The sequence below is a fragment of the Rutidosis leptorrhynchoides genome, chromosome 7 (genome assembly GCF_046630445.1).
Source record: "Rutidosis leptorrhynchoides isolate AG116_Rl617_1_P2 chromosome 7, CSIRO_AGI_Rlap_v1, whole genome shotgun sequence".
Classification (NCBI taxonomy): Eukaryota; Viridiplantae; Streptophyta; class Magnoliopsida; order Asterales; family Asteraceae; genus Rutidosis; species Rutidosis leptorrhynchoides.
Window position 1 is genome coordinate 18,757,702 of NC_092339.1, and position 15,310 is coordinate 18,773,011.

At 34.6% G+C, this 15,310-nt stretch overlaps 2 protein-coding genes across 2 annotated transcripts; one reads left to right on the forward strand and one right to left on the reverse strand.

Moving 5' to 3' along the window:
• Positions 1-188: 188 nt before the first annotated feature.
• On the forward strand, positions 189-4,476 carry LOC139857677 (probable serine/threonine-protein kinase At1g54610). Its single transcript, XM_071846501.1, has 7 exons — positions 189-624; positions 1,097-1,381; positions 1,855-2,172; positions 2,710-2,937; positions 3,035-3,135; positions 3,213-3,336; positions 3,836-4,476. The coding sequence occupies exons 1-7, from the start codon at positions 325-327 to the stop codon at positions 4,166-4,168; spliced, it is 1,689 nt and encodes a 562-aa protein (XP_071702602.1). The 5' UTR covers positions 189-324; the 3' UTR covers positions 4,169-4,476.
• Positions 4,477-6,245: 1,769 nt separating this feature from the next.
• On the reverse strand, positions 6,246-7,467 carry LOC139857678 (NAC domain-containing protein 83-like). The gene is made up of 3 exons (XM_071846502.1): positions 7,117-7,467; positions 6,693-7,000; positions 6,246-6,597 (listed from the first exon to the last, which is right to left on the reverse strand). The coding sequence occupies exons 1-3, from the start codon at positions 7,343-7,345 to the stop codon at positions 6,319-6,321; spliced, it is 816 nt and encodes a 271-aa protein (XP_071702603.1). The 5' UTR covers positions 7,346-7,467; the 3' UTR covers positions 6,246-6,318.
• Between the last annotated feature and the right edge of the window lie 7,843 nt (positions 7,468-15,310).

Sequence of the window (15,310 nt, forward strand, 5' to 3'; positions counted from 1 at the left end):
TGAAAATATTTTATTATTTTCTATTATTATATATTATGTCAACGTCTTTATGTTTAGAATGCATAAAATGAAATAAAATCCATAGAAAGTAGAAAATCTAGAAAAAGTGACTTCCTTTTTACCCTCTGCCACCATAAATCCACTCTCTCCACCTCAACTAACCCCCTACCCAACCTGTTTCGGCAATTTTTGTTCAACACTGATTCAGTCCACAGCATTTAATACACTCAACAACCATTTTTCATTCAAATATACACAAACCAGCTACTTCATTCACCTGTTAATGGAAATCTAACTTCACCCAGTCCTTAATCAAACATAAAAATGGGATGTGTGCTCACTAAAAGAGCCACTTCAGATCACCACTCTAAACCATCTTCAGCTAGACATAACGTCGAACAGGTGGCGTGTTCGAATGAAGTTACTTGTAACACTAGAGATGAAACTCCTCACAAGATCAATCAGGTAATTACCAAAGTTCCGGCTTCAAATCCTGGCAAACTTAAGCCTGGGTTCACCTTGAAGACCCATACTGGTTGGCCTTCATGGTTGTGTGATGTTGCTGGTGACGCCATTAAAGATTGGACTCCCCGTCTTGCTAATACATTCGAAAAAATCGATAAGGTAAACCCTATATTTAATTTACAGGAACCGTAATGTATGTATCGTACTTTAATTATAATTTTAATTTTAAATTTATATATGTATCAACATTTTTACCATTTTGAAGTATTATGATCTTCATAACTTGTAAACCGTCTGAAATCTTATATGGATGCCATACATTTGATAATACTTGACCCTTAAATTAATAATTCAAGCCTCGTTTATCCAATGTTATTCCGGCGGAATTGGAATTGAATTTAATTATATATATTGTAACCTCAATTTTTACCATTTTAATTACTAATTCGCTATAATCGGATAATAAGCATCTAATAAGCTACACTTAAAAGGCGCGTGTCTAAATTCAATTCCAATTCCGCCGGTATCTGGATTCCGTGAGCCAAACGGGGTCTTAGTCTTTTATGACGTGCTTATGAATGAAAGTATGTATTTTTAGTATGAATAATAGTTGAATTTGTTGATGATATAGATTGGGCAAGGGACATATAGCAATGTATATAAAGCTAGGGATTTGATAACAGGAAAGATTGTTGCTTTGAAGAAAGTTAGGTTTGATAATTTAGAGCCAGAAAGTGTCAAGTTTATGGCAAGAGAGATTCTTATACTAAAGAAATTAAATCATCCGAATATTATTAAGCTTCAAGGATTAGTTACTTCAAGAATGTCTTGTAGTCTTTACCTTATATTCGAGTACATGGAACACGATCTCTCCGGTCTTGCCGCCATCCAAGGCGTCAAGTTTACAGAGCCACAGGTAACTTTCAAAATTCAATATTATAATTTCTTTAGCTGAGATTGCTATGGACTTAAATATTTGTTTAGTATTATAATATGAAATGTTGACTTTTTGTATATGATTTTTCTTAAACTTATTTTTCCTTCCATAAATAGTTGAATGTTTTGACCATGTAAATGGTTGTCAATTCGTTACGTTGATATTTAAAAACAGCCTGATATGTCTTATTATTTTTGTATGGTTGTATTTGTCTCATGGTTTTGTTCATTGTGCTTTTCGGCATTGTTGTTTTCTAATCGTTTTTGTCCATGCAATAGTATCCAATAATATGATTTTTGCTGTGTTTAAAGTTCAAATGACTGAGAATATTATTAAAATATCTTTAGTACACAACTAGAAATTTGGCTTTATTCTAGACAATTGTGGTAATACTTGACATGTAACTTTTTTTTCTTTGTTCTACGTGTCTCAAGATTTAATCGTGTTGGCAGATTAAATGCTACATAAAACAGCTTCTTTCTGGGCTTGAGCATTGTCACCAGAATGGCGTATTGCATCGTGATATTAAGGGATCAAATTTATTAATTGACAATGATGGTATACTCAAGATAGCTGATTTTGGGTTGGCTTCTTTTTATAATCCACAACATAAGCAACCGATGACTAGTCGTGTTGTTACTCTGTGGTATCGACCACCGGAGCTGCTTCTTGGTGCCACTTATTATGGTGTTGGTGTTGACCTGTGGAGTGCTGGCTGCATTTTGGCTGAGCTTCTTGCTGGGAAACCGATATTGCCGGGACGCACAGAGGTAGAAACCCTTGAGTTTGATCATATATGTAGGTGACAATATGCGCGAATCAGGAAGATCACGGGTAATGGGTCAAAATCTGTGATACATAACTAGTGTATACAAAAGTCATTTTATAACGGTAATAAAGTAGAGTTTTGGATACAATGATTTAGTAGGTTCATGAAAACACACTTTGGGAGACTTTCAACATGCTTGACTCCTTCGACCCATTTGTTCCTTCAACTTCTAAGATATTTGTTTCTGTTTTGCTCATGTTCTATCCACTCGACCCGTTAGATATAGAAGATAACCTAAATAGATTCGTTCATAAGTAAATGGGTTATGGGTCTAATCTGCCATCTCTTCATATGATTCCAACAAGAAGTCCATAAAGATCTAATTTTGGACCCCTTTTTTGGATTTAATGATACATATATTTTATATTGAGTTTATTACATCATCGTGTCATCAAATCTTTGCTGTGATCTGATAATTGTGAAAATTAGGTATTTTGACCAGTCAACACTTCATCTTTCCTTAGTTTTGTAACATCAGGTTGAACAGCTACACAAGATATTTAAATTATGTGGCTCTCCATCAGATGCATATTGGAGGAAGTACCGATTACCAAATGCGACTCTTTTCAAGCCGCAACATCCATACAAACGTTGTATAGCTGAAACGTTTAACGATTTTCCATCTTCTTCTCTACCTTTACTAGAAACTCTTCTTGCAATTGACCCTAAGGACCGAGGCTCTGCCACGTCAACCCTAAATAGCAATGTGAGTAACATCACTCTCTAGCTGTTTTGACCCGAATATGTTTTGATTGGTCAAACGAACCCGCCCATGTCGACTAGTGATTTCTCTTCCTGTGCAGTTCTTGACTTCCAATCCTTATGCTTGTGAACCATCAGAATTACCGAAATATCCTCCCAGCAAAGAAATAGATGTCAAATTGAGGGAGGAAGAAGCTAGAAGGTTTGTATGTTTAACTCCACAAAAAATATATTCACTTATTTTCTCAATATGTTGATGTTGATATTATTCGGCTACAGACAAAGAGGCTTAAGTGGTAAATCTCATGCTCCGGACGGATATAGAAGAACAAGAGCCCGTGAACGGGTCAGCCGTGCAGTTCCAGCTCCAGAAGCCAATGCGGAGATCCAATCGAACTTAGATGTAAGTGAAACATTCCTTCTAATGTCCCTATTTAACTTTCTTTAGTTTAACGTAGCTAATGGGAATCCGCCTTTTTTTTTTTTTTTTTTCAATTATTATCTTTTTGTGATTTTACATGACATCTGAAACTTGGTGAGACGTATTAGGTTATTATGTATATAAAGTTGTTAGGAGATAAAAGTGACATTTATTCCCTAAGGTTGGTAGTTATATTGTAATCGCCATTTTTTGATCCTATATTCTGAAAATTTCCTAGGTGATAGGTCTACAGAAAAGCACCTTTGTTTCTTTTTGCATTTAGTTTGTTTACGAGGTGGCTCATTCTGTAATGAAATAGTATATTTATTTGATTGATTGAATTGAGAACTTGAGATTGAAACACAACCAAATCAACCTAGCTATAGATGAATGGGTCCAAATGGCCACCTCTTATTGTTCTTTTGGGCAAATTCACTTCATTCATCTGTTTCCCATTTTTTTTTTTTTTTTTGAATTCCAGAGACGGAGAGTTATAACTGAAGCAAATGCCAAAAGCAAGAGCGAAAAATTCCCACCTCCCCATCAAGATGCAGCTGTCGGGTATCAATCACATAACGGCGGCCCTGCATCTTTTAGCACAATTGATGACAATTCATTCGGGTCTTCAATTATTAACTCAAATTCTTCAACATCAGTCAAAAAGTCTGAGTCTTCAAGGCGAAAAAAGACTAATAAAGAACCATCACGTAAGTTCATCCGTACTTTACTTCCTACCTCAATTAGTCTATCAATGGATTTTGGGTTAAAAAAGAAAAAAGAACCGGTTTCCGAGGTATTTGGCAGCATAAGGTAGATAAGATAGATGTAGTTTAACTTGAGGGTAAATGTATGAAAAGGTAAATGTATGAAAAGATAACCAACTCCACGAGATTCATATACAAGGGTAACTGCAGTTTAACCTGATGGTAACTTTTGACCGTGTTGACTTTTTTTGATTTGGCACTTGAAATCTTCCTAGATAATTGTGGTTTGTCAAAAAAGTTTAAAACTTGATTGTTCTGTTGAGGAAAGGAAAGTTGGTTAACTAAAATAGAAATCTTGATCAAATTTGGTTATCTTTTGATGCAATACCCTTGTAAGTTATTAGAAGATGTCGAAATAGGGAATGGTTTTCGCATTAGTTCATATATGCAATTTTAGTTCTAAGGTTAATTGTATAATCCAACAGAAAAAGGAAAACCAATTGTTCATAAATTGCAAAGTGCAATTCCACTTTTCTTGTAATGTATTTGAAAAGCCAAACTTACATTATGTTTTATAGCATGTTTTTAGATGTTATGTTCATTTTAGATGGGCAAGCATAGAACTACAAATCTACAATACAACTCTTGTGTAAACAAAAGACAAAATGTATATATTCTTAGTGAATCCGAGTTAATATAAAGGGGTTCGGACCGTTAAGAATACCCAAACTGTATTCTTCTAGTAAGTAATTATAGTCGTGTTTAATATGTTAATTTTTTTAAGGAAAACAATCATAGTCATGTGTGTTGTTGATTTCCCTTTAGTGAAGTAGTAGGTTACAATTTTAAACATCATCTAAGTGGGGTGTTGATATATTCACTTTTGAGTTTTGATACATCCACTTTTATAATGCATAATTGTTTGTACAGTACAAGTATTGGATGCATGATAATGAGTGGATTTATAAAAAGGATAAGTGGATATATCATTTATCTAGTTACGGTTAACGGTAAATTGAAAAGTGCGGGACCTAGTCGGATCCGTCTTATTTTGTTTGTTTGGTGTGTTTCCGTTTCATCGTTTTGTAATCTGTTTTATTTTGTTAGTTTGTCTTTATGGGTTTTGGGTTGCTAGGGAGGTTCAGTTATAGATAGGTCTCGTTTAGGTGGTTGTTTTATAGGTGTGAACTTTTTCGTTTCACCCGTCTTTTTGTAACCCTTGTTGAGGGCGTTTTCCTTTGGAAAACGGCCTCGGTTTCTATACGAGTTTTTGTTATTTTCGCCAATATATATATATATATATATATATATATATATATATATATATATATATATGGGGTAGGATCAATGGGGAAGTAACCAATCGGGGGGAAGCGGGGGAAGTAAATTTTTTTTTTCTTCGTTTTTTTGGAATTTTTTTCCCGGCATCAAGATCACACGAAAATATGAACATTTAGAAAAGACACTTCGTGATGAATGTTATTATTTAGGCGGGAAAACGATCGACAAAAATAACATTCAAGATAATATTGTTCGTGAAGAATGTGAACGTTTTTTTTTTCTTCATGTTTTGTGAAGTAAAATTTAGCCCGGTTTAGGGTTTAGGGTTTGGTGTTTTGGGTTTATTCCATAAACCTAAAACACCAAACCCTAAACTCTAAACCGTTCGTGTTAAAAACTCAATCTAAATCTTAAATCTAAACCCTAAATCTAAACCCTAAACCCTAAATTTCTAAACCCTAACATCTAAACCCTATAAACCCTAATATCTAAACTCTAATATCTAAACCCTAATAGCTAAAACCTTAACATACGCTCGAAAAACACGATAATTGTTATATATTACTTCTTCGAGCGTTTTTCCGCCAAAATAAAAACATTTATCACAGAGTGTCTTTATTAAATGTTCATATTTTCATCCCATCTATAATGTTCATGAACAAAGTTTTTTCAAAAAACGAAAAAAAAAAAAAGTTTTTGCTTCCCCCCGCTTCCCCCCGATTGGTTACTTCCATCTTGATCCTACCACTATATATATATATATATATATATATATATATATATATATATATATATATATATATATATATATATATATATATATATATATATATATATATATATATATATATATATATCAGTTCTAAGTTCTAAATGAAATTCATTAGAACATAAAAGTGAGAAACTATCATCTTGGAATAGAAAAGTAACCTTTAAAACTTAACCATAGTCATACAAAAAATAGCACCAAGTGTGAACATTATTCTTGATATACACCTTCATGATCTAATAACTTTCTACATGAAGAAACCTCTTGAGTCACCTCACTTGAACAACAAGATGATGATGAAGAAGATGATGGTTCATTTGTAACATTCATCCCATTATTAACCCTCATCATAAAACCATGATGCAGAAGCTCTTTTTGTGGAGTTATACCACTTGATAATGGCTTCCCATCTGCACTTCCTATTTTTCTACTTCTTTTGTTCAGAAATATATGACATAGAACCCAATTTCCCATTTGAATATAAGCTCTCTGTTAAATCAAACCACGAAAACACTAAGGAAATGATCAGAATTAAGCGACGAGTTGCAAAATTGTAGACGCTTAACGAGTAAAACGAACATTACCTTATCGTTCGAGCTGGATTTTGGCGAGTAAGATGAATGAACGAGGCGATATTCGTGCATAATCCAACAGGTTCTTGTGGTTGACTCCCCATGCACATGCTTTCTTTTGTGGAAAACAAGTGTTTTCTTCATCCCTGTTATAATATCTTTTTTTCTAGAGTTTGAATCGTTGTTACAACACCTTGTGATCTGTTTGTCGAAACCAGTTGCTTTCCAGTATCCGTCATCACTTGCCCTATTCGATCTATTTCCATTGCCATACTTAGCCTCCTTTTTGCTGAAAAAATACCTATCTTGTTCCCAATCCCCTATTTGAACACAAAATCTTTAATTTGAAGTTGTGCATGAATTATGTTAAAAGCATGGAAACTAATAGCACTTAGAGTTCATCGTATTCTAAAACGGTGTCGATATAAGTACTAACCTGGCAAGTCCCAAGGATTAAGTTTGCAAATGTTGACTATTTCTGGAACGATTGAAGCAGGAAGAGGGCACGAGAAGACTTTACGAATCAGATACTGAAATACAATCTCTTGATCAGTTGGCTGAAACCTGAAACCGGGTGGCAATCGAGTGGCTCCATCCCTAACAAAATTGAGCTTTGATACATCCATCTTAACCTTTTCTCCATTCTTATTTTGATGAGTTGACATCAAAATGCAAAAGCTATAGAGATAGAGATTTGAATATATGTAAGTAGAAAATTTGTTAAGTCATAAGTTGAAGCACTGAATATATGATTGGTCTTTATATACCAGTGGTTATACAGAATAAACTAAAAACTTTTTCTTTTTATCAGTTTGGAACATATACCATATGGTACTTATCCCTTAAGTTTTGTAAGCATAAGTTTATAGCTAGCAAACTACTATATATCCTCTAAACAATATCTTGAATTACTTCGTAAAATAATTATTGCGGGTTTAAAGTAAAAGTGGTTGTGTTTCTTTACTTTTTAACTTAGCTTTGGGATTAGTGTTTCTTAAAAAGCATGGTTTGAGCATTGTTGAGTCATTTGGATTAAACTTGTCTCACAAATGCAATTGCCTTTGTCCTAAGTAGCCAAATGAGATTGGCTTTTGGCTCTTGAGTCTCTTTAGATCTTTTTATCATTTGAAATGTAAAAGATTTGGCAATGACATCTTTAGAAAAAGTTGACATTCCGATCAAAGAATGAGCTTTACTATACGACATAAGATCTTTAAAAAGGAAATAAAGGAAGCAAGCGGGTAACTATAAATTAACGATAGGACTTAGAGCTGTTATGTTTCTAACGAGCATATGAAGCCCTCAAATGTTTCTAACATCTCGAGTTGATAATTCTCCTCATGCTTTTTATTTTTCATTCACGATTTGATGTTCTATATTCCTCTCTAGTCTAGATTCCTCGTCGATTCTTCCCCTCGTTCTTAACATCTTGGACATCTCACTTTTACCGGGGTCCAAAGCCCTAAGCAAGAGGTCCCATACTGTCCTGTCCTGAACGAGAACGCGAACTCGAACAATTGGCTTTTATGTCATATATTCACGTAATTAGTATTTTTTTTTATTTTTTTATTTTGGCAAAATAACGATAACATTGAACGGATCCGAAAATCAACAAGTACAAAACAGTACAAAGGGATATCCAAACAATGGCTAAACAAAGAGTAAACTAAGTAAACGGTCCTACTAACAAGATAGAGACACACTTTACTAATGTACTATTCAACACAAGCCAACACGGATACCCTAAATAACGTAAGCACTAAAATAAGGTAAAAACAAAAACAAAACACAAAACAAACCTACCGCCGACCACCCACTGTCGGCCACGTAATTAGTATAAACCACGATATTGTTTCGCTTTAAAGACTCATAAAAACCACATCTTGGTAAATGTTTGTTGCATCCGGATTGAAATCGAAGATATAAGTTTTAATGACTTAAATTATTTCATTATGGCCTAGTGTTTGACGTCTTGATATTCAGGTTCAAACCCACCTAGAAGCACATCTTGAGGAAACGTAATCTGAACAGAAAAACCTTCTCAGTGTTGTTTATTTAGATGAACGCAAACGTAACGATAGATGAAAAACGTTAAACCTTTCCAAGTCATAACACGTTAATCACTTATTTATATCGTGTTAAGATTTTTTCTTTCAATTTGACTTGTATTTGTCTGCCTTTTAATAGCAATGATTTTCTTACTAATGGATATCTGACATAAAAGGGACACCAACCCAACAAAGACTTATTTCCAATTATTAAATATTTTTATTTTTCAATTTCAATTCCAATATAAAATCTTTTGAAAAGGTTTGATGAATTATAGTTTGGATTAATAAAATGAAAAAGAAGGTAAAGTAAGAAAGCAAAAGCAAAGGTAGAAGCCCTTATAGGAAAAGCATTGAGAGATTGACAAGTAATAGAAGCAAAAGGCAGCAAGGGGAATTGATCTTGTCAATGGTGTTTTTGAGCATAGATGATTTCCTTACTTGAGAAGTTGTAGCTTTTTTCTTGCCCTTTTGTCTAGTTTTTTAGTTTTAATTTTATGGAAGTTTATTAGTTTTCAAAAGCATGTCATCTATACTTTTTGGTGAGAACCTTCATGGTTTTTTTATTTTGTTTTGACAACAGTACGGGATCACCCAGGGACGGGATTACTCAGGGACGGGATCACCCAGGGAGATTTAACCACCCACGCGTTCATCTCCCGTAGTTACATAACCCATCCCCGACTACTGCCAGAAGGAAACCCGGCCCAATCCGAGGACATGGGCGGTAAAACCCCCCCTCCCCCACTGCCCCCGCCATGCGATGTGCGGAAGGCACTCTTGGGGTAATTTAAAGGTAGAGAGGCAACCTTGTGTGCAATGTTGCACCCCTCGGGAGTCAAACTCCTGACCTCTCGCTAAGAGATGCAGACCACTAACACACGAGCTACTACACAAGGTTATTCGGGAAATAGAGTATTTTTACTTGGATGTGTGTGGCGTAATAAGGTTATCTAGTGATCATTTTCGATCTTTTTCGACTAACTTATAAGCCATTAGTAATGAGTAATAGTGATGGACGTGAAAAGATCTCACATTTACCATTTTGTCACTCATGTAATCTTGATTTATTCCATTGGTTTATTTAGCTACATGTTAAATCAGTATCTTGTACGATATAAAATCAAGACAAATTTACAAAGTACTTATCGATCTCCTATGATTTATGTCATAGAAACATACCTAATTAGTTCATATCTACATATATCTTCTATAGTTTCTATTAAAATTCTATAATGATGATTTCATTATTAGGCTAATTCCTTTGTTAAAAAAATTAAAAAACAAAAGAAAAAAATCTAAGCATGGTGAGTGATGTCATTAATCTAAATAATTTTTAATTAAATTTAAATCTTATTAATTAATTATTATTATTAAATCTTATTAATAATTATTTTAATTATTAAAATTGGGTCATTAAACTAAATGACTTTAGTATGTACGTTAACTTAATACTTAAAACATATCACTAAACTGTTTCGTTTAAATAATCCCGTAGTTCCATGGGTCATTTCACTAGTGATTCCATATAACTGTTTTGCGCATTATAATAGGAATTCTAGTATTAGAATTATTGACAAATTTATAAAAATTGTGTTAGAATAATTTATAATGGGAATGAAATACGGAGTATATATGTTTAAAAAGAATACTTCAATCTCAAGCAACACCAATTCCTAATGCTAATCACTCCCTTTGATTCTTTCCTTAAAGATTCTTCCCATCACCATCCATTTGTGTAGTGAAAAGAATACCTTTTTTTTTTTTTCAATATTTCCATTTGAAAATTTCAAGCTTCTAGAAACAAGATAGTTAAATAGGTTTATGCGTTAACACATTTATGTGCACAGGATCACAAGATTCTTAAGATAAAAAAGACGAACTTTTTTAGAGAATCACATTGTGGTTAGTCGCAATGTATTACAGTGGACGAATTCGTGTTTTGTGGTGATGTTTATTTATGTGGTCGCAAGAAGACCATTGTTGAACTTATCGTTCATAAAACCTTTTGAAAAATATGGAGATTTAAAAAATTCAAGGGCGATGTTGAAAGCTTCGACGAGCCCAACACACCCACTATAGAGGACCTAGATTATACTACACTCACTACACCAACACTTTGAAGTTGGTTAACCTTTAATTTTTATGAATACTTAGTGCACAATAATACTTAGGCGACAGTGTCGACCATATATCATTCAGGCGGTATAACCGACCATATATCACTTAGGCGGCAGAGCCGACCATATAATAAAAATAACACAAGTGCACTAAGAACTCAAACACGAACTAAGGCTTAACCGGGAAACTTAACAAAGAACACTTTTATTAATAGAAAATACAATTACAATATTACTTACTTATAAGTTTTCTCTTCTCTAACTCACACTCTTCTTACTTCCTCACAACTCTCACACCTTACTTCACACCTAACACAAATGAACCCACCACCTATATTTATACTACTCCATGGAAGTTTCTAGAAACTAGATATTTTCATGGATATATATAAATATCTAGATATTTTTATACATATAAATATCTAGATATTTGTTACACATAAATATCTAGATTTTTCTTTACATTCTAATATCTAGATATTTTTCATATACATATTAATATCTAGATATTTTACTCATATACATTTACTAATTTCATATTATTCTAAATTTGCATTGTATTTTAACACTCCCCCTCAATGCAAATTTTCTTCCAACGATGTCTTGCAGACCATTCCATGTGCTTCTCTGAATTTTGTAAACTTCGGTTTACTTAGACTCTTGGTGAATATATCTGCAACCTGTTCATCTGTCTTTGTTGGCATCATCTTGATTTTCCCTTCAAGGACCTTCTCGCGAACATAGTGATAGTACACTTCTATATGTTTTGTTCTTGCATGAAAGACTGAATTCTCTGCTAGTCGTATAGCTGATAGGTTATCACAAAGAAGATTTACTTGATAATCTGTTGATTGATGAAGATCTTCCACTAGTTGTTTCAACCACGTAATTTCTTGTGTTGCTGATGATGCCGATCGATATTCTGCTTCAGTGCTTGACAAGGATACTGTTGGTTGTCTCTTGCTGCACCATGATATTACTCCCGATCCAAGACTAAACATGTATCCAGTTGTTGATCGTCGTGTATCATAGTCTCCAGCGTAATCAGCGTCACAATATCCAGTCACGTGACATTCTTTTGTTTTCTTGTACAAAATGCCAAAGTTAATAGTACCTTTAACATGCCTTAAGATGTGATGTGCAAAACGTGGTATATGAATTATTGTATAAAATAGTATGGAAAAATACCGATTAAAGATTGCTACACACTAACGGGCAGTGTACTCGATCGTGTATTAGTATAGTAAATGGTAAAATCCGTGTATCGTCTCAAAGACAATATCTAAGTCAAACTAGGATTATAAACTAAATTGTGATTAACTAATAAAATTACAATTACAAGATATTTTGGTTTGCCCTTTTTCGATGGGCGAATCAAATGATGAAATAGATTAAAAGACAATATTTTTGGTATTTTAAGTTTATGAAAGTAAAAAGATAGTTTTGATATCAAATTAAGAAAATATGCTCATCTAGACTTTTTACCCTTAATGTTGAATGTTATTTAGGATTAAGATCGGATTGATTGGTTATGCACGAGAACTAATTAATTGGTTCACCAAGAGTAGTCTTGCGCAAACACTCAAACTGGATTACACGATGCAAGTGATGTTCTTGTCATCTAAGACCTCCTATTTGTAATCAATTAATTCAACTAGTTTGAAGACTTGAAGAATGATCAAGTCAATGGTGTGTTGTACATGATCCACTCCTATATCAACTAAAGGTTTAACTTAGTTCATTCCCTTGGTCCGGTTAAATGCTCATTTCACCCAACCCAAGTAATTAACTAAGTGATATAATAAGATCCCTATAAACGTCACTAGATAAGGCAAATCACTAACACATGTTAATTAATGGAACTAGGTAGTTGAAAGAGTGCATAACGTATTATAAGGAATTGGCCATTCTCCTAAACAATTACACATACTAATTAAGCTATCCCAAAGTATCTACAAGAGTCGTTCTTACATTCTCATGTAAATTAACCATTTGAACTCAACTTATGTAACCACCCAACCCGTATTAAAACCGGCCCATAATTTTTTTTCCTTTTAATACGCTTTAAATAACACTTTAGGTCCCAATTGTGTTTCCATAAACATCTTTAATACAATAGAAGGTTTAATAAACCTTAAAACATTTAATACATTGATTAATTGTCCAAACGGACATACACGACCTGACTAGTTTAGTTTCCAACCAAAACCGAGCATGGTGATTTGGGACTACGGTACCCAAATCCTAATCGAATACAAAAGCAAGATCTTCTTAGCAACCTAGCCAAGATCTCTAATCCCCAAGCTTACCCGTGCCACCAAGCATGCGATCCTATAAAAATAGCAACAACGAGAGGGTAAGCTAACGCTTAGTGAATGATAATATACTACATACATATATATGTATAAAATGGACACGCCACACAAATATCAAATACCGCATACCGAAGCATCCATGTATAAAGCAACTACACTAAGCATACCGTACTATCTCTAAGCAACAAGCTAAAGATATCAACAAAGTGTAAGTTCACCAACGACGATGTGAACAATGCCAATAAGCTACACCCGGAGGGTTAGCTACAACACAACATTACATTAATATATATAACAATATAAAACGAATAAGGTTAGCCCCTTAACCCATTACCGAATACCAAACGCCACAATGAAGATTGGCCGAGCTACACGAGCCTTAGTAATCCGAACCCACACGAGATTACTATCTTCGCAACATCGAGGTTGACCGAACTACACGAGCCTTAGTAATCCGAAACTACACGAGATTACTACCTCAATAAGATGACCGAACTACACGAGTCATCGTAAATCCGAACTACACGCGATTCACTTCTCAACAATATCAACCCTTCGCCATTGGGGTTATAACATCCAAATCATAACCACGTGTGATAACGTACACACAAGCGTGTACCTCGCCAAAGGTGGTCAACCAAAATGCACAAACGTGCCAATTGGACCTATACACAAGTCCATCAATCCACCTATATGTGAAGTGAGCTCTATGATCGAGAACCACTTCACCCAACCCGCACCCATCCTACACATACATATGCATATAGGATATTAACACTCACCTTGAAGTCTTGAAGAAATGCTTCCAAGTAATCCGCAACTCGTCAATGGAAAGTACCTAATCCATTATCACAAATTCAACAACACACTTAGATTGGATCTACAAACCAACCCAATTTGACACTTAGTGCAAATTCGACCCAAATGCACCTCCAAGTACAAACCGAGCCCAAACTAACCAATAATCACTAACACAAGTGATAATGGTCCTAATATGCCAATTAAACCCGAACACAAGTTATAAACACTTATCGTTCTCAAAATTGCCTATAAACCCTAATTTTGACCCATAAGGTCAAAATCTCACCATTTACAAGTTTTGACACCAAAACATGTTTAACTCGGTTTTATACTTCAACTTAATCCATTTTAAGTTTACAACCCTCATTGAATTGACATTCGGGTTATAATCCTCAACAAACCCTAATTTCGACTCTAGTCAAAATTAGTCAACCACAAGAACCCTAAAAGTCTCCAAAACATCAATAATCGCTAATACTAGTGATTATACACCATCCTCAAGTCTTAAACATGGTTAAATCATTAACCAACCCAAAACCCGCCTCTAACACTTACAAACCCGAATCTTGGTGTTAATCTCCAATTAACAACTAAATGGGTTCCATCTATGAATCATACAATCAAAAGCCCTAAATTTGAATGATGAACACGAAAATGAAATTCGGAGTTAGAGCTTACCACTAGTATCACCGTGTAGCTAAGAACGAGGAGAACAAACTTTTCAACTACGCCAAAGATCAAATCCCGCTTCTTCCTTTCCAAAAATCCCTTTGAAATTAAGTGGGTGTTTGAGTTTGAGAGGAAAAAATGAAAAGAAAAGGAAAAATAAAATGAGAAATGAAATGGGTGGACCAGATTTAAGATCCCCATCTGGCTCAATCGTGAAATGACCAAATTGCCCTTGAACTTCATTTAAAATTACAAGAATCTGGTGCCAGTTCGCACAGTATGCCGCGCCGCGGCATTAATGGTCGCGCCACGACCTTTGCCTGAGTCTGGTGCCTTCTTTACCACACTTTTTGATCTGATTTTTAGTTGATTGCCGCGCCGCGGCCTCATTTGTCGCGCCGCGACGTTCCACGTGATCTGACTCCACTTCTCGCACACAAGGCTTTAACACTAGATAATGCCCTGAACCCTTCTTACATCTATCGTACATACCCAATACATCTATAAATCATATACGGGGAAAACGGGGTGTTACAACTCTCCCCCACTTAGACTTGATCACGTCCTCGTGATCCTCGTCACTTAACCAAACGGACCACACTTTATGGTCCTCAAACATAAGTCCCAACCGACTTTCCTAAGCAATTCTGCCCACTGAATTGCCTTTAACAACTAAA

Excerpts from the sequence above, each read along its gene's own strand:
- LOC139857678 (XM_071846502.1), bottom strand. The coding sequence starts at position 7,345 with ATGTCAACTCATCAAAATAAGAATGGAGAAAAGGTTAAGATGGATGTA. Across the intron at positions 7,001-7,116 it reads TAATCCTTGGGACTTGCCAG|GGGATTGGGAACAAGATAGG; the intron begins GTTAGTACTTAT and ends GTGTTCAAATAG. Across the intron at positions 6,598-6,692 it reads AATCCAGCTCGAACGATAAG|AGAGCTTATATTCAAATGGG; the intron begins GTAATGTTCGTT and ends TTGATTTAACAG.
- LOC139857677 (XM_071846501.1), top strand. The coding sequence starts at position 325 with ATGGGATGTGTGCTCACTAAAAGAGCCACTTCAGATCACCACTCTAAA. Across the intron at positions 2,173-2,709 it reads TATTGCCGGGACGCACAGAG|GTTGAACAGCTACACAAGAT; the intron begins GTAGAAACCCTT and ends TTGTAACATCAG. Across the intron at positions 3,136-3,212 it reads AGGGAGGAAGAAGCTAGAAG|ACAAAGAGGCTTAAGTGGTA; the intron begins GTTTGTATGTTT and ends ATTCGGCTACAG.